Source organism: Nycticebus coucang, chromosome 16, assembly GCF_027406575.1.
Source record: "Nycticebus coucang isolate mNycCou1 chromosome 16, mNycCou1.pri, whole genome shotgun sequence".
NCBI classification, from domain to species: Eukaryota; Metazoa; Chordata; class Mammalia; order Primates; family Lorisidae; genus Nycticebus; species Nycticebus coucang.
In genome coordinates, this window is record NC_069795.1 from 71795089 (window position 1) to 71814922 (window position 19834).

At 39.6% G+C, this 19834-nt stretch overlaps 1 protein-coding gene and 1 non-coding gene across 3 annotated transcripts in view; both read right to left on the minus strand.

Annotated features, from left to right (window-relative positions):
• Positions 1-7908: 7908 nt before the first annotated feature.
• The window catches only part of PARP9 (poly(ADP-ribose) polymerase family member 9), a 43296-nt gene continuing 31370 nt past the window's right edge, over positions 7909-19834 (minus strand). For both annotated transcript variants that reach the window (XM_053564417.1, XM_053564418.1), the window contains exons 10-12: positions 18309-18454; positions 17211-17385; positions 7909-10776 (exon numbers count right to left, since the gene is read on the minus strand). In XM_053564417.1, the coding sequence (XP_053420392.1) occupies positions 10400-10776; positions 17211-17385; positions 18309-18454 (698 nt within the window). In that variant the 3' untranslated portion in view covers positions 7909-10399. The remainder of the gene's footprint in view (positions 10777-17210; positions 17386-18308; positions 18455-19834) is intronic.
• LOC128568187 (U6 spliceosomal RNA) lies at positions 15042-15149 on the minus strand. The gene has a single exon (XR_008375012.1). It is a non-coding gene; the product is annotated as a U6 spliceosomal RNA (small nuclear RNA).

Genomic DNA, 19834 nt, shown 5'->3' on the forward strand with positions numbered 1-19834 from the left:
TGTTGGAACGCTTCATAAAGTCCCATAATTCTGACAGTGAACGTTCTGCTTTCTCTCTCTTCTTTTCTGCCTCTTTTACTATCTGAGTTATCTCAAGAACTTTGTCTTCTACCTCTGAAATTCTTTCTTCTGCATGGTCTAACCTGTTGCTCATACTTTCCATTGCATCTTTAAGTTCCCTGATTGACTGTTTCATTTCCTTCAGCTCTGCTATATCCTTTTTATATTCTTCATATCGTTCATCTCTTATTTGATTCTGTTTTTGGATTTCCTTTTGGTTATTTTCCACTTTATTAGCAGTTTCCTTCATTGTTTCCATCATTTCTTTCATTGTTTTCAACATGTGTATTCTAAATTCCCTTTCTGTCATTCCTAACATTTCTGTATAGGTGGAATCCTCTGCAGTAGCTACCTCATTGTCCCTTGGCAGGGTTGTTCTGGACTGGTTTTTCATGTTGCCTGGAGTTTTCTGCTGATTCTTCCTCATGGGTGATTTCTTTTATCTGTTTCCTTGCCTTAATTTTCCTTTCACTTCCTCTTGCTCTTTAAGTTCTCGTGCCTGTGGAAGTTGCGGGTGGGTTTAGACGGATTGAACACACGCGACCACTTGCCAGTTTTCCACTGTTTTAGTCCTCCTCTTGGGGTCCAGAAGTCTCTCGCTGACTCCCTGTATCCTCTCAGGGGTGATGATAGGCAGATCCCAGCAGCCAGAGATGCCTGGAGTCCTATATCCCCAGACTCACGGTGCCCAGATGCAAGGAAGCTGTTACTCGGCTGCCATCTTGCTCCGCCTCCCCTCTTTTCTTTCTTTGCAGTTTTTGGCCAGGGCTAGGCTTGAACCCACCACCTCTGGCCTATGGGGCCAGTTCCCTCCCCTTTGAGCCACAGGTGCTGCCCCTAGTCTGTGTCATCTTAAACTTGTAAGATTCAGTCACTGTGTTTTCACATCCCCTTCTCCACCATACCCAATCCCAATTTCTTCACATATTGTTTAATATGCTGTTTTAGTTATTTACTTTTCTAATCCAGTTATATTGTCTTTCCATCTGTCATTAACGTTACATAATTATTTAGCTTTCATTTACAGTGATATGTGGGTCATGCTGGTGTTGATATTATGATCATTCTCATTTTCATTTCCACTCTTATAAAACATGGTCACTATATTCACAATCTTAAAAATCCATTTTTATAAGGTACAATAGTTAATTAGCAAGCAAACCCAAGATGGACTTTGTTTTTTTTTTTAAGACAGAGCCTCAAGCTGTCGCCCTGGGTAGAGTGCCGTGGCATCACATCTTACAGCAACCTCCAGCTCCTGGCCTTAAGCGATTCTCTTGTCTCAGCCCATATTGCCACCTTGCTAGAATAATCTCATTCCCCCACCCCCAGAGGGACAACCTAAGCCAATAATTTTCACCTGAGTTCAAAAGGCCAGTCCTTGCTGCAGAATGCAATTTTTATTTGTTATTAGTGTTTGCGTTTTTTTTTTTTTTTTTTTTTGGCAGGGGTTGAGATACGGATCTCATTCTGTTGACCAGGCTAGAATGTAGTGGTGGGATGATACCTCACCACAGCCTCAAACTACTGAGTTCAAATGATCCTTCCACCTCATCCTCCCAGGTAGCTGGGGCTATAGGCACATGCCACCAGGCTCACCTAATTGACTTACTTCTAATGTTACAATTTGTGCTCTCGAATTTCTCCTTAGAATCAGACTGAAGCTAATCTTCAGCTGAGACTATACTGACCACACTGTGCTCTTTTATTTCCTTATACCTGAGAGCACTCCCCCAATAAGTCACTTGAACATGAATTCCTATCTCAGGCTTCTAAGGAATCCCACCTAGGACAAGATACAAATTTAATTGTTTTCCATTTTCTTGTCTAGTTTTCCAGATCATTTATTGAGATCAGTCCATTGATTTCCTAATAATCTGCAGTTTTACCTCTGACTTGAGCAATACACATATATATATATGAATCTTGAATATATACATAAATATATATAGATGCATATAAGAGATTACCCATGGCTGGATACTTTACATATCTCTATATAAATTGTATATATCCAATATATATTATTAAAGAAAAACTTCAGACAAATTGAGCAGAATCAAAGCATGATTCATGAATCAGGCAGCACCCAGAATCAGGAGGTGTTCAGGGAGCTCCACCCAACCAATGAGGAAAGGCGATATTTATAAATAGACAAAGTAAGTGACATACAGAAACATCTTGTTTGTTTACAGCTCAGCATTTGCCTCATCTGAACAAGGTATGATGAAGCATTTGCCTTATATGGACATGTTATACTGAGTGGCAGCCTGTGATTGGCTGAGACAGCTACTTTTTGGGAGAATATACTCTTAATTAGGTTGCAATTTCTTTACATACTAAGTTAGGGTGCAGTTCACTACATAAGAAGGTAGCTTTAGGGCAAACGTAGTTTAAATATATAGTATATATGTCTTATATATCTATATAAGATAAATTCAAGATACATACATTGTTCAAGTTTCCATATTAGCACAGATCTGTTTGGGTGCTTTCTATTCCATTGATCTGTTTGTCTATTCCTGCACAAATAACACATTACCTTAATTACTTTATTTATATAACGTGATATGTTGGTCAAGTCACTTCCACTTTTATTTAAAATTGCCTTGGATGGATAACAGAAAGAGGGAAGGAGGGAGGTGGGTGGGGCCTTGGTGTGTGTCACACTTTATGGGGGCAAGACATGATTGCAAGAGGGACTTTACCTAACAATTGCAATCAGTGTAACCTGGCTTATTGTACCCTCAATGAATCCCCAACAATAAAAAAAAAAAAATAAATAAAATTGCCTTGGATGATCTTGAACTTTTTTCTCCCATATACATTTTATAATTACTCCATCAAATTCTCTGAAGAAAATCTTTTATGATTTTGATTTCGAAATTGCATTGAATGGACAAATTAAATTTTGAGGAATAGATACCTTTAATATATGAAGTCTTTTCAGTGAGGGTATGGTATATCTCTCCATTTATTTAGATCTTTAATGCCTTTGCATAGTCTTTTGTAATTATTTTCATTTGGTTTTTGCACATCTTCTGTTAAACTTATTTTTTTTTTTAGAGACAGAGTCTCACTTGTCACCCTTGGTAGAGTGCCATAGCGTCACAGCTCACAGCAACCTCCAGCTCTTGGGCTTAGGTGATTCTCTTGCCTCAGCCTCCTGAGTAGCTGGGACTATAGGTGCCCACCACAGCACCTAGCTATTTTTTTGTTGGTTTGGCTACCCTCCACATATGGCCAGCACCCTACTTACTGAGCCACAGGTGCCATCCTAAAATTTCAATTTCTTAGCACAAAATTTTTCTACCATTCTCACTGACTTTAGATCTATAATGCGTCTTAGTTACATCTTTCTTTTTATTCTGAAAATGCTTTTTTTTTTTTTAAGAGATAGGATCTTAGTCACCCAGGCTAGAGTGCAGTAGCACAATCACAGCTCACTGCAGCCTTGAAATTTTGAGCTCAAGTGAGCCTCCCTCCTGCCTCAGCCTCCTGCATAGCTAGGATGGCAGATGAGCAGCACCACACCAAACTCATTTTTTAATTTTTTATAGAGCGAGGGTCTCACTCTGTTGCCCAGGCTGATCTTCAACTCCTGGGTTCAAACAGTCCTTCTGACCCAATCTCTGAAAGTGCTGGGATTACGTGCATGAATCCTCGTGCCTGAGTTCCTAAAATTCTTTATGTGTACCATTTATCATCTTTTTTTGATCAAAGGTTTATCTACTTCTTCAATCTTTTTTTTTTTTTGGAGAGGCAGAGTCTCACTTTACGGCCCTAGGTAGATTGCCGTGGCCTCACACAGCTCACAGCAACCTTCAACTCCTGGGCTTAAGCGATTCTGTTGCCTCAGCCTCCCGAGTAGCTGGGACTACAGGCGCCCGCCACAACGCCCGGCTATTTTTTGGTTGCAGGTTGGCTGGGGCTGGGTTTGAACCCGCCACCCTCGGTATATGGGGCCTGCGCCCTACTGATTGAGCCACAGGCGCCGCCCTATTTCTTCAATCTTTACAAAGAAAAGGGTATTCACTTTCATTGCTCTCCTTACTGAATGTTTTGGTTTTTATCCCACTATTTTGTTTTTATACTTTCTTCAAGTTTATTCTGTTTCCTTAAGTTTATGCCTTTAAAAAAAAATTTTTTTTGAGACAGAGTCTCACTATGTTGCCCTCAGTAGAGTGCTGTAGCATCACAGCTCACAGCAACCTCAAACTCTTGGGCTTAAGCAATTCTCTTGCCTCAGCCTCCCAAGTAGCTGGGACAACAGGTGTCCACCACAACACCCAGCTACAGGTGCCAAGCCTGTACCTTTTTCTTAATAAAAGCTTTAAGTTTATGAATAATTTAAGCACTATTTTAGTTTTATGTCAGAAGCTATATTAGTAATACTTTCATTATCATTCAGTTCTAAATATTTTCTATTTTATGTTTTCAAGACCCATGGGGCATTATTTCAAATATTAAATGTAATTTACAAATATATTTATTTTTAATCATTTTTCATTGATTTTTAAATTAATTACATGATGAATGATGGCCAGAGAACATGACCCAATTGAAAATGTCTTTAGCCAGAGATGTTGGCGCGGATGTAGAAAAAAGGGAACACTTTTGCACTGCTGATGGGAATGCAAATTAATACATTCCTTTTGGAAAGAGATACGGAGAACACTTAGAGATCTAAAAATAGATCTGCCATTCAATCCTGTAATCCCTCTACTGGGCATATACCCAGAAGATCAAAAATCACATCATAACAAAGATATTTGTATCAGAATATTTATTGCAGCCCTATTCATAATTGCTAAGTCATGGAAAAAGCCCAAGTGCCCATCGATCCACGAATGGATTAATAAATTGTGGTATATGTACACCATGGAATATTATGCAGCCTTAAAGAAAGATGGAGACTTTACCTCTTTCATGTTTACATGGATGGAGCTGGAACATATTCTTCTTAGTAATGTGTCTCAAGAATGGAAGAAAAAGTACCCAATGTACTCACCCTTATTATGAAACTAATGTAGGACCTTCACATGAAAGCTATAATCCAGTTATAACCTAAGAATAGGGAGAAGGGGGAAAGGGAGGGGAGGGAGGGGGGAGGTAGGTAGAGGGAGGTGGATTAATGGGATTACACCTGCGGTGCATCTTACAAGGGTGCATCTTATAAGGGTGAATCTTAGTAAAAGTGGAATGTAAAAGTCTTAGCAAAATAACTAAGAAAATGCCAGGAAAGCTATGTTAACTAGCGTGATGAAAATGTGTCAAACAGTCTATGAACCAAGTGTATGGTGCCCCATGATCATACTAATGTACACAGCTATGATTTAATAAAAAAAAAAAAAAAAGAAAAGAAAATGTCTTTAGGGCAGCGCCTGTGGCTCAAAGGAGTAGGGCACTGGCCCCATATGCCGGAGGTGGCAGGTTCATACCAAGCCCCGGCCAAAAACGGCAAAAAAAAAAAAAGAAAGAAAGAAAATGTCTTTAAAACTTTGAACCTGGGGCGGTGCCTGTGGCTCAGTGAGTAGGGTGCCAGCCCCATATACAGAGGGTGGCGGGTTCAAACCCCGCCCTGGCCAAACTGCAACAAAAAAATAGCCCGGCTGTGGCGGGTGCCTGTAGTCCCAGCTACTTGGGAGGCTGAGGCAAAAGAATCGCCTAAGCCCAAGAGCTGGAGGTTGCTGTGAGCTGTGAAGCAACGGCTCTCTACCAAGGGCAACAAAATGAGACTCTGTCTCTTCAAAAAAAAAAAAAAAAAATTGTTGAACCTGGCCAAGAACTGTGGCTCACGCCTGCAATACTAACACTCTGGGAAGCCCAGGAGGCTAGATCACCTTAGCTCAGGCTGAGCAAGAACACGACCCCTATCTCTACTAAAAATAGAAAAACTAGCCTAGTGCCATGGCAGGCACCTATAGTCCCAGCTATCTGAGAGGTTGAGGCCAGGGGATTGCTTGAGCCCCAGAGACTCTGTCTAAAAAAACAAAACAAAACAAAACAAAAACAGTTCAAAAACTATTGAACTTATCAAGAGGCTGAGGTAGGAGGATCAAAAAAATCTGTTGAACTTATCAAGAGGCTGAGGTGGGAGGATCATTGGAACTGAGGAGTTCAAAGCTGCCGTTGAGCTATGATCATGCCACTTACATTCCAGCCTGGGCAACAGAGCAAGACTCTTTCTCAAAAAAAAAAAAAAAGAAAAAAGAAAAGAAAAAAAAGAAATCATTGAACTTGAGTCTGGTTAATGTATGTAACTGTTCATCGTATACTTAAGAAGAATACATAGTCTTAAATTTGGGGGTGGGGAGTCTTATCTATGTACATTAAATAAAAACTGTTGTTCAAGCCTTCTACATTCTTACCAATTTTTTACCATGTTACCTACTAGTTACAGTCGTTAAATCTCTGTGATAGTGGATTGGTCAGTTTTGTCTATAATTCTGTCAATTTTTGCTTTATACAGTTTGAGTCTCTGTTATTAAATACATTACATACAGATTTAGCATTATATCTATTCCTGGTGAACTGAACATGTCACCATCAATTACTCCTCTTTATCCTTCATAAGGCTTTTTAATATAAGGTCTATTTTATCTAATACTAATACAGCTATGCCAGCCTTCTTTTGATTGGTGTTTGCTAATTACATTTTTCTATCTTTTTATTTTCAATCTTTCAGTATTTTAAAGATTTTGTTATGCCTCCTACAAACAGTATATAGCTGATTTTTTCAATACAATCTGTCAAAAAAGAAATAAATGAAATACAGTCTATCAATCTGTGACTGAACTAGCAAGTTAAGTCCAAATCATACATATTATAATCACATATATTATTACAGGTAATTATTTCTACCATTTTGTGTTGTTTATCTCTCTATCTCTTTTTTTTAGAGACAGAGTCTCACTTTATTGCCCTTGGTAGAGTGCTGTCGCATCACAGCTCACAGCAACCTCCAACTCCTGGGCTTACGAAATTCTCTTGCCTCAGCCTCCCGAACAGGCACCTGCCACAACACCCGGCTATTTTGTGTTGCAGTTTGGCCAGGGCTGGGTTCAAACGCGCCACCCTCAGCATATCGGGCCAGCGCCCTACCCAGTGAGCCACAGGTGCCGCCCTATTTTATATTTCTTTTATTTTATTTTCTCTTTTCCTAACTTTTCCCTCTTTGGGATTTTTAAATTCTTTTTTTCCCCCCTACTGTTTGGAAGTTACATAGTTTCTCTTCTTTTGTGGCTGCCCTTAAATTTTAATCTGGTTAATAAACTTAATATCTCTATTCTTGCACAATACAAGGACTTTGTTTATTTATTTATAGACTTGTCTCACCATGTTGCCCAGGCTGGAGTGCAGTGGCTAGTCATAGGCACATGATAGCTCACTGCAGCCTTGAACTCCTGAGTAGGATCTCAAAGGATACTCCTGACTTAGCCTCCTGAGTAGCTGAATCTGTAGGTGCCTAGTGCTGCACCTGACCCAAGACAAAGACTTTAAAACACTTTAAATGTAGTCACCACCCCATCTTTTCACAGTATTTTATTTTGGTATTATTGTATAACCAAAATTAGATATTCCTATTTGCTGTTTTATAAAGACAGGATTGAACTATTCATATTTATCATTTCTTTGCTCAAAAATGCCTTAATGCCATTTAGATTTTCCTTTGATCTTTGTCTTCTTCCAGATGTACCTCCTTAAATTTTAAGGTTCATAACTGAGAGTCTATTGTTGGTAAACTCAGTTTTTGATCTGGGTGGCACCTGTGGCTTAAGGAGTAGGGCACCAGCCCCCTATACCAGAGGTGGTGGGTTCAAATCCAGCCCCAGCCAAAACTGCAAAAAAAAAAAAAAAACCCAAAACTCAGTTTTTGATGATCCAAGAGTATCTTTATTCAAAAATTAAAGCAAAATAATAGTTTAGCTAATCATAAAATTCTAGACTAACAATTTCTCTCAGCCCTTTGAAAATATTATACTAATATTTTCAGGCTTCCATTGTTACTATTGAAAAATATATTAGTAATAAAAAAAGAAGAAAGCAAAAAAGACAAAAAAGAAAATTAGTTTTCTATTATGGCCATAACAAATTACCACAACTTTAATGGATTAAAAGGGCACAAATTTATTGTTTTACAGTTCTGTGGGTCAGCAGTCAGACATGGATCTCACTAAACTAAAATCAGGGTATCAGTTGGCAGATTTTATTCCTTTCTGAAGGTTCTTGAGCTTGTTTTCTTGTTAATTCAGGTGTTGACTGAATTCAGTTCCATGCAGTAGACTGAGGTCTCTGTTTTCTTGCTGGTTGTCAGCTGGGGCTACTCTGAGAAGCTTCTCTTTAGTCCTTATACAGAGTGTCCTACATGTCAGAACCAACACAGGGCATCAAATCCTTCCCATGCTGACATCTCTTTGACTCAGCTATGAAATGTTCTCTACTTTTAACCATTTTAGTGATTAGATTGGGTCAACCTAGATAATTCTAGATAACCTTTCCATTTGAAGTGTAACCTTAATTATAGCTGCAGAGTCCTTTTGCACTGTGTAAGGTAATATAGTCACAGGTTCAGGGGAAGACATTATTCTGCCTACCCCAAATATAATGCTGTCAGTCTAATTGTCCTTCCTTTGAAGATGATTTGGCTATTCTCCCTGGCTGCTTTTAAGATTACTTCTTTGGTGGCCTATAGTTTCATTACATTTCTTGTTATGGATTTTTTTTTTTTTTTAATCCTTGTGACCATTGCCTCTCCTCCATTCACTTCTAAAATTCTTAACACACTTAAGATAGATCTTTCAAATCTGTCTTCTCACCCTTAGCTCTGCACCACAGGACTCATGTATATGGACTCCTCAACACTCAAGTCTAAGCCCATGCCTGCAAATGGTCATCTGTTGGTCATTCTTGATGCAGATTATGGCACAGTCCAACCTTGGGAGGAGAAACCCAAGGATGAGACCCAATCGGGGCCTGGAAATGGATTCAGCTCTTAAGTAGGAAATTTAGGGGTTCCAGGTGCCTAGTTGGTGGCTGAGGAGAGTGAAGTGCAGGCTCCAGATGGATCCATTCTCTTAGACTTCATCTTATGAGGATGGGCACCATTGGAGGAGGGCTAGACTGGGGCGCTCTCAAGGAAAGGGCTAGACTGGGGCGCTTTCAAGCCAGGGTTCAAGGCCCAGCCCCTTTTGGCCAAATTCAAGGGCAGTACCATATTAGACAATAAGCATGCTTCTTCCTAGAGGGAGAATGCTGGTTAAGGTAAGACAAGGAAGAGAAAGTGTTCTGTGCAAGAGGTTGTAAGGTCAGGATAGTTTAGAAATAAAGAGAAATATGGATTTGAAAATAGGTAAGAGATGCATAGTGTGATTAGCTGGCCTCAACATTGCAAATAAAACTCTGTAGTCAATTTTGGGCACAGTCACAGTGAATTTTCCCTTTATAAAAGCTATTCTCTCTGCCTAAAATACTCTTTTGTCTGCTCCCAACTTGCTACATTCTTTATGGTCTCAGCTTGAATTTCATTTCATTTGGTGGCCTTTCCCTCAACCTCTGACTAATTTATCCCTTTCCTCCTTAAATTTTTCCAAAGAGACTATAATTCTCTTTTTGTTACACTTAATAACACATAAGTTGTATGATTATTCTTTCTGATTATTCAGGCTAAAAGATTTGTAAAGACATTTGTCTTATCCAGCATCATGTCCCTTGTACCCACAAAGTGACTAAGACACATCTGGTGGTCAGTAAATATTTGGTGAATTAATAATTTGGCCTCATGGTGCTTAAGTGGCATTGCTGGATATGGGTGAATCCAAACAGATTATCAACATTTGATGTCCTTCTACTTCAAATTATTTCAATAATCTCAAGATATGTTTCAGAGCCCATAACTCAGACAAAGGTTATTTATTTTGATTATCTAAAGCACTTTATAAGATTCTCTGGAAAATCTAAAATCATTCTGCTGTCCTAATAGTTTACACGCTCATGATTTTAGAAAATGAAGGGCTTAGACTATATAATAGAAAAATCCCATTACATGTAAAACATTTTTGCTGTTAACTATAGCAAAGGAGGTGAAAGAATAGCTGCAAGGAGAAGGAACAGTCCTGAGAGTGTTTAAGTTGGTAATTACTCACCCCAACTCCAAGAGATTAAAAACACAAATGAAGGCACTAAGGTACTAGTGTGTGGCTGGTTCCTTCAATAACTCAGTCAATCCATACAGATAACCTATTTGACATATTCAAACCACTTTTTGAATCACTGACGGTCATTATGTGATTAGTTCCCCCAAAGTAAGGCCATACCAGTTATTACAATGACATAGGGATTAATCAACAGAGCTTCCATCTGTGAATCTCCCCCAAGGCTTCTGGGAAAGCGTCATTGGTCCCAGTGAGTTATCTTGTAACCCAACAAGATCCTGCATACAAGTCCACAAATATCGGGGAATTGCCTGTATGCCATTAAAAATAACAAAGGTTTCAGGGCTTGAGACATTGTCAACCACACTGTCATGAATATCTATGGCTCCAGGACTCAATGGTGGGGGGACAATATTTGACTTCTGACCCTGGCAAAAGGAGCCTGTGAGTACTTCAGCCTCAAACACATAGATCAGCTTATTTGTGGCAGAGGTTTTCTTGACCTTGTCTGCTAGGTTTTTGAGGTTCTTGGTGAAGTATATGCCAACTCCATATTTGAGGTCTGGTAAAAGAAAAAAAAATTTTAAATATTGTTATATCTGGTGAATGATAGTGCCTAGTTGGGTAATAATACCTATTCCCTCTCTAGTCTTCCAAATAATCACCACCTGTTGGTCTTGAGTCCCCGTGTCTGTAGCAAAGGCATCCAAAGTTGTTCCCTTAAAACAATCCTATCTCTGATACATTGGCATAATAATAGCTTACATTTGAATATATCATTAGAGTTTGGAGAAGTCTGTGGTTTTCAAAGGATTTTTACATTGATTAGATGCAATTAATTTGCGGTTTGCATAGCATCTCCATATAAAAGGTGACAGATCTGAGATTCAGAGAGATTGTGATTCAAGTTAACATTATCAACTAAAAAGGTGACAACACAATGGAAAGAAGGTTCTATTTTTCTTAGAACATTGTCTGATGGCTACAGGCAACCAATAGGGATAGCTCTAAAACTCTTGAGAATGTGGCTTTCAAAAACATCTAATAAGAAAAAGTAGAGTGTCTCTCAATCTAATGGATAGTATTCTAAGAAAAATGTGCCAAAATAAGGGGAATGTTGAGCATATAAAATGTCAGTGTACATGCTTCATTGTTTAAGAAGAGCAACCCTGGATTTGGGGGACACAGACATTTTGGTCAGTAGGTATTCTGTATAGTAGGTCAAGGATAGGTCATCATTTCTCACCATGACCTGGCATAATACCCCACAAAGAATCTCCAAATGCTTTTGATTGAGGTCCAGACTCTCCAGGCAATTTTTCACCTATCAGGCTTTCTGGGGACTGTGACACTAAGGAGCCTACCCTATTCTGACCACTCCATTCTGACATATTGCTTGTAAACGAGTAAGATATGATTCTTATTCTCCAAAGTTTACAAAGGGGACTCACTGCATGTAAACAGATAAAATATAGTACAATTTTATTGGCAAGGTAATATTTTAAGATGAAAGTTTCCTTCCCAAGAAGTTTTACTTGCTCTTTGCTTTTATACCCATCGAGTTGTTGTTCAATGGCAAAAAGGACACAGTTTAGAATAAAGTCATTTGAATATATATACAGAGGGTGCCAAAAAATGTGTACATAGTTTAACTGACATTATCTATACATTACTTTCCATTAAAATTGAAGGTACCATTACTGTCAAGTGTATCTAGACATGCTATGCACATCCATTTTACCTTCAATTCATACACTTTTGGGAAATGATTGATTTTACTTCCTACAATGTGTATACATTTTTTGGGCACCCCCAGTATATATGTGTATGTATGAGTGCATATTTTTATACATGATATATAATTACTTCAATTCACAGAAGAAAATATTCTTAAAATTCTGGCTTTCAGAGTTAGGTTTCCTGAGAGGAAGAAGGTTTTCTGAACTAAAGGCCAAAATTCTGGATTCAGAACATAAAGATTTTACTGTAAATGACAGAGGACAGAATAATACAAGATATACTAAAAGCATTTTCCTCACTTCAAGATAAATAAAACTTTTTTTTTCAGCTGGTGGGACTAGAAGAGTCAGATGTGACACGACTAGAGCTTTTGGGAAGTTTGAGAAAGGGTTCACTTCCCTGCTTTACTCCCTCAAGAGAGCCTAGAGTCAGGAGGGGGCAGAACAGTAGAAATCTCAGAACAAGAACAATTGAGGGACTCACAGAGCAGCAAGGACCATTGCTGACTGTGCTGGGTGCACTCCCTCGTACAGCCTGGTACCTGAGTGGAGGGTGGCAATGGCAGGAGAACACTACAGAACAGATGAGAACCATTACACAATTCAGCACGAAGGATACATGCTCAGACATTTCCTGCAGTACAGGAGGAGCAAAGAAATGGCCTGGAAAGGAATTCCTTCAACATGAAAAAGACAGAGTGGCCTGTGAAGACACTACCTGAATACAAATGGGTGCTAATGAGCAAAGCCCAGGGTGGTTAATCTAGCAGAGGGCAGTGGGAGGCAGAGAATAGATGAGACGCATAAGCCAGACAACCTGCCCTACAGTGCTTCTCCTGCCATCTAGATCACTCTCAGAGAAAAGGGGCAAAATGTTGCAGGAGTTTAAACCCTGAAGGGACTAAGAAGTTTCTGAAAGGACTGAGTCACCTTTCTCTGCATTTGTGAACATGGAGCATGAAAACTAGGTAAAGTTCAGTTAAACAGCTGTAAGTAGTTCTGTGCCTGCATTTTGTGGGACTATAGATTTTACTACTTGCTGAGGTTATAGATGTCATAACAAAGGAATGGAGGAAGTACAGGAACACAGAGGAAGAAGCAACTCACTAGGTCTGCAGGAATTGGGAAAGGTGCCAAACAGGAGATGCCATTTGTGCTATGTCTTGAAGAAAGAAAAGGAATTTATAGCACTACAAAGGGTGAGGAGGGAAGTCATTCCACAGAAAAAGGAGAGGCATAAATGTATACAGCATGTTTAAGGAACTCTAAACAGTTAATGGCTAGAGTGTTGAGGAACACAGTGGGTGGTGAGTCTGGTGAAATAATAGAAGCTAGGGCCTTACGTGTTCTGCAAAGGCCTTATGTGTTCTTTTTATCTTGTAGGCAACTGGAAATACAGATAGTAAGCAAGCATGTAATTTTTTAGCATGATAATTCTGGTGGTAAAGTAACTGATAGATTAGGTAGGGGTGTGTTTTGAGGCAAGGAAAGGATGCGGTAATAGTCTAGGTCTAAGGAAAGATGAACTAAGACAGTAGAAATAAAGTGGTGATACTGGGCTAAGACTTTTATGAGATTAAATCACTAGGACTGGATGACTGCCTGGATATAAAGTTAAAGGAAAGGGAGGAGTGGAAGATGATAACATTTCAGACTTAGAAGACCTGGCAGGAAGGTAGTGATGATATTAGTCAGGTTAGGCAGAATCAGATAATAAAGGACATATCTCTTAGAGAAAACCATGCCCAAGAAAAGAGCTCAGTTTGAGGTGCCTAAAGGACATCTGGGTAAAGATAACTAAAAGACAGTGGTATATGTGGACCTCCGGGCCAGGAGTTAGAGCTAGAAATTCTTTTTTCTTTTTTCTTTTTTTTTAATTATTTATTTATTTATTTATTTTTTTATTGTTGCAGTTTGGCCAGGGTTGGGCTTGAACTCACCACCCTCAGTACATGGGACCAGCACCCTACTCACTGAGCCACAGGCACTACCCTGAGAGCTAGACATTCTTAAGTCACTGTGGTACAAGTAGGAGTTGAGACCATGAAATAGGGACAATCACCTAGAAGGACACAGTAGAGGAAAAATAAAGAAGATATAGAATGGGCAACAGATGAACTCATTAAGTTACAAATTGTGAGCGCAAGCATTCCAAGCTTTTTTGTTTACTGCTGTATCTCCAGCACCCCTAGCACAGAATGTGCCTAATAAATACTTGAGGAACAAATGAATCAACCCTATAAGAAACAGCAAATGTATAGTCTCCTTGCTGCATTCAGCCAGGCCCTACAAGTTAGATCAACTCAGAAATGGCTGGGATGCAAACATAAATTAGAAAAAAAGAAAACCCAGCTTTGTTAATAGAAACTCCCTCTGCCTGTGAGTAGCCATCTAAATTGACTAAGAGTCCTATAATTTGGAACATAGCAGGCCTGAAAAAGGCAGGGACTTTTCTACTCCAGATGACAACAGATTCAGTGGTGGTAAAACTGGTTTCTTCTGGGCTTTTCTATCACTGTCTGTTAAGAGTTCTCACCAGTCCATAGACAGACCATTGGCATAGGTCACACTATGGGTGGTGTCTGAACTGCCTCAAGGCAGTGGCTTGTTCAGGTAAGGGATAGGGAAATAGGCAGAGCACAGAATCCAGAAGGTAAGACCAAAATCTTGAGGCTTAAAAGACTATATGGAGACAAGATAGCTGGCTGGGTTATAAAGGCATAAATTTGACCAGAAGCAAATGTGTCTCTTGTCTGCTGAGTTTTTCTTTTTTCTTTTTCTTTTTTTTTTTTTTTTGAGACAGAGCCTCAAGCTGTTGCCCTGGGTAGAGAGCCATGGCATCACAGCTCACAGGAACCTCCAACTCCTGGGCTCAAGCAATTCTCCTGCCTCCACCTCCCAAGTAGCTGGGACTACAGGCACCAGCCACAATGCCTGGATATTTTTTGGCTGCAGCCGTCATTGTCGTTTGGCAGGCCCCGGCTGGATTCAAACCCGCCAGCTCAGGTGTATGTGGCTGGCGCCTTAGCCACTTGAGCCACAGGTGCTGAGCCGTCTGCTGAGTTTTTTTTTTTTTAAGGTTTCAAAAAAATATATGGAACGCTTCACGAATTTGCGTGTCATCCTTTGCGCAGGGGCCATGCTAATCTTCTCTGTATCGTTCCAATTTTAGTATATGTGCTGCCGAAGCAAGCACCGTCTGCTGAGTTTTTTAAAGGGACTCCATTGCTGAAGAAACCGCAGCCTGTCTGCAACAGGTGAAGCACATTCAGGCCTATGAGGCAATCCACAGCCCTCTGGTAGGCAAGGGGCATAGAAATGGTCAAGGATCACAATGTGTAAGAAAGCTTTTCCCAGAATGCAAAACTAGGGTTTACTCTACTCTCAGAATAGGAGTCCTTACTATTCCTGTCCGGCAACATGTGATAAGTGACGTAAGCCAGTGACTATTGTGTTTTTCTTCTCCCCTTTCAAACAGGGAGTTTTTACTGCAGTTTTCCTGCTCCTTCTTATAGCATCATATAAGCTTTAAGAGGGAAGTGCCTGAAATTGATGTGGCTGATGCTGAGACTAGCCAAGACTTTGGGGCTCCCTTCCTTGGGATGATGATGAGTGTTTCCGATGTTTTGAGAAGAAAGCTGTATGTAGATGTTCGGTAGGCAGTTAGCAGTATCTGCCACAGAACTGAAAAGAGGGTACTGACTACATTTGGAAAATAGGATATGAGTACTTTATTGAAAGTAGTTTAGGAGTAAAGGGATGAGGATTACAGAGAAACCAGCTTAGGAGCAAATGGAAGTTACAGATTTTTAAGAGTTTGCCAATGGGCGGCGCCTGTGGCTCAAGGAGTAGGGCACTGGTCCCATATGCCGGAGGTGGCGGGTTCAAACCTAGCCCCGGCCAAAAACCAAAAAAAGAAGAGTTTGCCAATGAAGGGACTATATTGACCATCACTTCATGGTTAAGCTCAGAAGGCTTCTTGGTGGGACTCATTTCTTTATTTTTATGTACCTCCAGGAATTGTCTATGTTCAGTTTTTACCTTAGGTATTACTTACATTCTGAGACAAAGGAAAAATGATTTCCAGACCCTTTAGTTTCTAGACATCAAGACCACTGGCATTGACTCCATAGCAAGGATCATACTATATATTTTGAAAGGTAATACTCAAGAGCCACATATTTAACGGACTAGACAAAGTCAAGCTGCACTGCTAAGGTAGCCCTCCATGATTATTACTGAACTTCTTATGCTCCTCCTTTGGAATGATAGCAAGTAAAAATTTTTCATTGGTGACTAAAAATATTGTATACATAATTGCTGAATTATTGTGTACATTACATACATAATACAGCAAGTATGTATACAATAATTGTTGTACAACTGAGAAGAGACATGGAAGCTACACACAGAATTCCAGTGGCTGAGAAGGATCTTAAGATGTTATTCACTTCACCTGCCAGATGATACCTAATTCATTCACTAGCAGGCTACAGGAAATAAAGAGGATAGAAAAGACAAGACCAACTTTCTTAAATTGGATTTAGGAAAATGCCCTTTTAATTAAAGGATGAGGAAAGTTCAGTGCTGTTGGTAATAATTTTGTTGAAATAAGTAAAAAAAAAAAAAAAGCTCCAAGCACCTGCTCTCTACAGATAGGATACAAGACGGATAAATGAAAAAAAAAAAAAAAAAAAAAATAGTGAGCCATAGATTTTGTATTTGTTTTTTAGAGTCAGAGTCTTGTTCTGTTCCCCAAGCTGGAGCACAGTAGTATAATTAAGCTCTAAGCAATCCTCCTGCTTCACTCAGCCTCTCAAGTAGCTGAGATTAAAGGCATGCGCCAATATAACTGGATAATTAAAAAATTTTTTTTTTTTTTTTTTTTGTAGAGAAAGCAGTCTCACTATGTTGCCCAGACTTGTCTTGAACTCCTGGTTTAAGCAATCCTCCTGCATGGGCTTCCTAAAGTACTGGGTGTGAGCTGCCATACCTGGCCAGAACCATAGCTCTTACTGCTCCCACTTTCATCAATGTAAAAATCCATCATCAACAAAAGATATGAAGGAAAATTAAAAATACCACTCTTTCCAAAAGACTTTGGAAAGAAGTCTTTCCAAAAGACTTCACCTCTAAATTCTAGTCACAAATGATCTCCTCCCCATAGCAACAAATGATTTTAGTGGAAAACCACCTGCTGTGTCTGGTCACCAATCCCCACATAGAGTAGCCCCAGAGATGAGGAGTTGACACCTACCACAGGGCTCCGAGTATATCCTTTGAAAGCCAACTCTGCACACCACATTGCAGAACTGGTATGGGACCTGGTGAAACAGTCTGTGGCTCATGGGGTTCTTATGTGGTCTCCCTTCCATCATTTTCTTCTTCCTTTGGAAGGCAGCCTTGAGAACCTCATTGTCTATCTTCTCTACCTACAACCAATGAAAAGAAAAACTGGAAAAGAGGTGGGAGAAATGCTCCTTATATTCCTACTATACTGCTTCAAAAATAAAGGAACTTATGTGCATACTAACTTGTATGAAATTTGCTTTTCACATAAAGTTGCATACAGGTTCTCTCCCTGCTTCTAATCCTTTCCGATTTTGACTTCTAGCTCTTCAAAATTCCCTGTTCCTTCTTTGATAAATTCATTTAATAATTCACTGAGTAATCACTATGTGCCAGGCACTGATGTGAAATAAGTGGTCAACGACATAGTCTGTCTTGAAGCTCTCTCTTACAGCTCACAGTTTAGTGAGAGATAAAATAGGTAAATAATTATAATACAGCATGATAACTACTATTCTACTTCTTTCATTTCACTCAAGGATAGGCAGATAGCTCTTTTCCAGATCTGGTATCTGTGGTTCTGTCCTGACATCATTTCTACCTCCTGATTCCAGCTATACCCTTCATACCTGCCCTTCCCTGCCATCTGAGTGACCTAGTTTCATGTAGATGAGCAGCTAGTTTAAAGTTAGCTTAGAGTCATCAGCAAGTGAGCCTTTTCCTTTTTTTAGAGACAAGGTCTGTCTCTGTCGCCCTCAATGTAGCCTCAAACTCTTGGGCTCAAGAGTTCGAGCCTTGGTCTCCCAAAGTGCTGAGATTGATGGCAGGCATAAGCCACCCCCGACCCCGAGCCAGGTGGGTTTTACTTGAATAACTTTTTATTTATTTATTTATTTATTTGCAATTTTTGGCCAGGGCTGGGTTTGAACCTGACACCTCGGGCATATAGGGCCGGCGTCCTACTCCTTTGAGCCACAGGCGCCGCCCCAGGTGGGCTTTTCTTTTGGCTACGAGCCAAGTTAATTAATAGCAAGATGAGCCAAACTATCCCCATAATTAGGTATACCTTTATAACCCTCAAACCATATTCTTCAAACTGTTTCTTTTGATCCTGAATTTCTTGAGTTGCAGACACTACATATTTCTGAAAAAATATGACATTCTCTTCTTTCATTTCATCCTGGCGTTTTGGTTGCTGATAAGTCCGTTCTCCTAAAAATGACAACATAAAACTTTGTCTCAAGGCTCTGCCAGAGGGAAAGAGTTATTTTTTTTGTGTGTGTATGTGTGATCTTATTTGGAGATCATCAGAAAAGAGTTCATAAAGAAATCTAATGAAACAAATTTAGAAATTCAGAGGAAGAGATGAGCCAGTTTAAACTGTATGCCCTGCGTTGTGTAGGACATGCAAGTATAATGATACGAGAAGTCATAGGATGAAATACAGTGGTAAGAAATTCATCTTTGCATGACTTGGATAATGAGGTTGAGGAGCTATGAGAAAGAATATACATCCCTTCCCAATTGTTTTGCTTATAGGAAATGTTTTTTTTTTTTTTTTTAGAGACAGGGTCTCACGTTATCACCCTCAGTAGAGTGCCATAACATCACAGCTCACAGCAACCTCCAGCTCTTGGGCTTAGGTGATTCTCTTGCCTCAGCCTTCCGAGTAGCTGGGACTACAGGCACCCACCACAATGCCTGGCTATTTTTTTGTGGCAGTTTGGCCAGGGCGGGCTTGAACCTGCCACCCTCGGTACATGGGGCCGGCGCCCTACTCACTGAGCCACAGGCCCTGCCCAGGAAATGTTTTTATCTTTAGCCCCAATGCCTATCAGTAAAAAAGAGATAAACATAAGAAAACATTAACTAAGGAATGACAGAAAAGGATATGGTATCTAAATGACACTTCAAAGTTTTCAGAGAGATTTCAATCTTTACCCCATTTGATCACTACAGCACCACCACTGAAATAATTAACATAATTTTACAAATAAGGAAGTTCAGAGAAGTTATGTAATTTTCCCAGTATTACACAGCTAGTAAATAATAATCTAAGATTTATATAAACCTGGCTTTCACCAGTGTGTTCTATAAGCTAACAAGGCAAAATACATACTTAGAAGTATCACTACTTAGAACAGGTATACTACTCAACCATGAAGAATAAAATTTGGAGGTTAACAGTCTATGGTGTCTTATCTTTGTTCCCTCCCTCTTCTCCTTTCTTTTCTTCTTTCCTATTTCCCTCCTTCCTTCCTTCCTTCCTTATTTCCCTCCCTCCCGTTTTAAATTTAAGAGACAACCTGTTTTTGTCCAAGGGAGGGAGCTCCTTATTGTACTAAATGTACAATGAAAACCAAAAAAAGGCTAATTTCTCTCTTGCTTTATTTTCAGTTTGACTTAAGATCAAGTATACTAAAATGACCTAATCCTCAGTACATTTCTAACTGAGTGAGGCTCAATTTAACCACAAAAAGGAGTTGATAAACAGAGAAGAACTCACTACAGGGCCAAACTGTAAATCTGACAAAACACAAGGGACAAAATTCCATGGCAGGGAAACTCCAAAGCCAGGAAACTTCAAAGGAA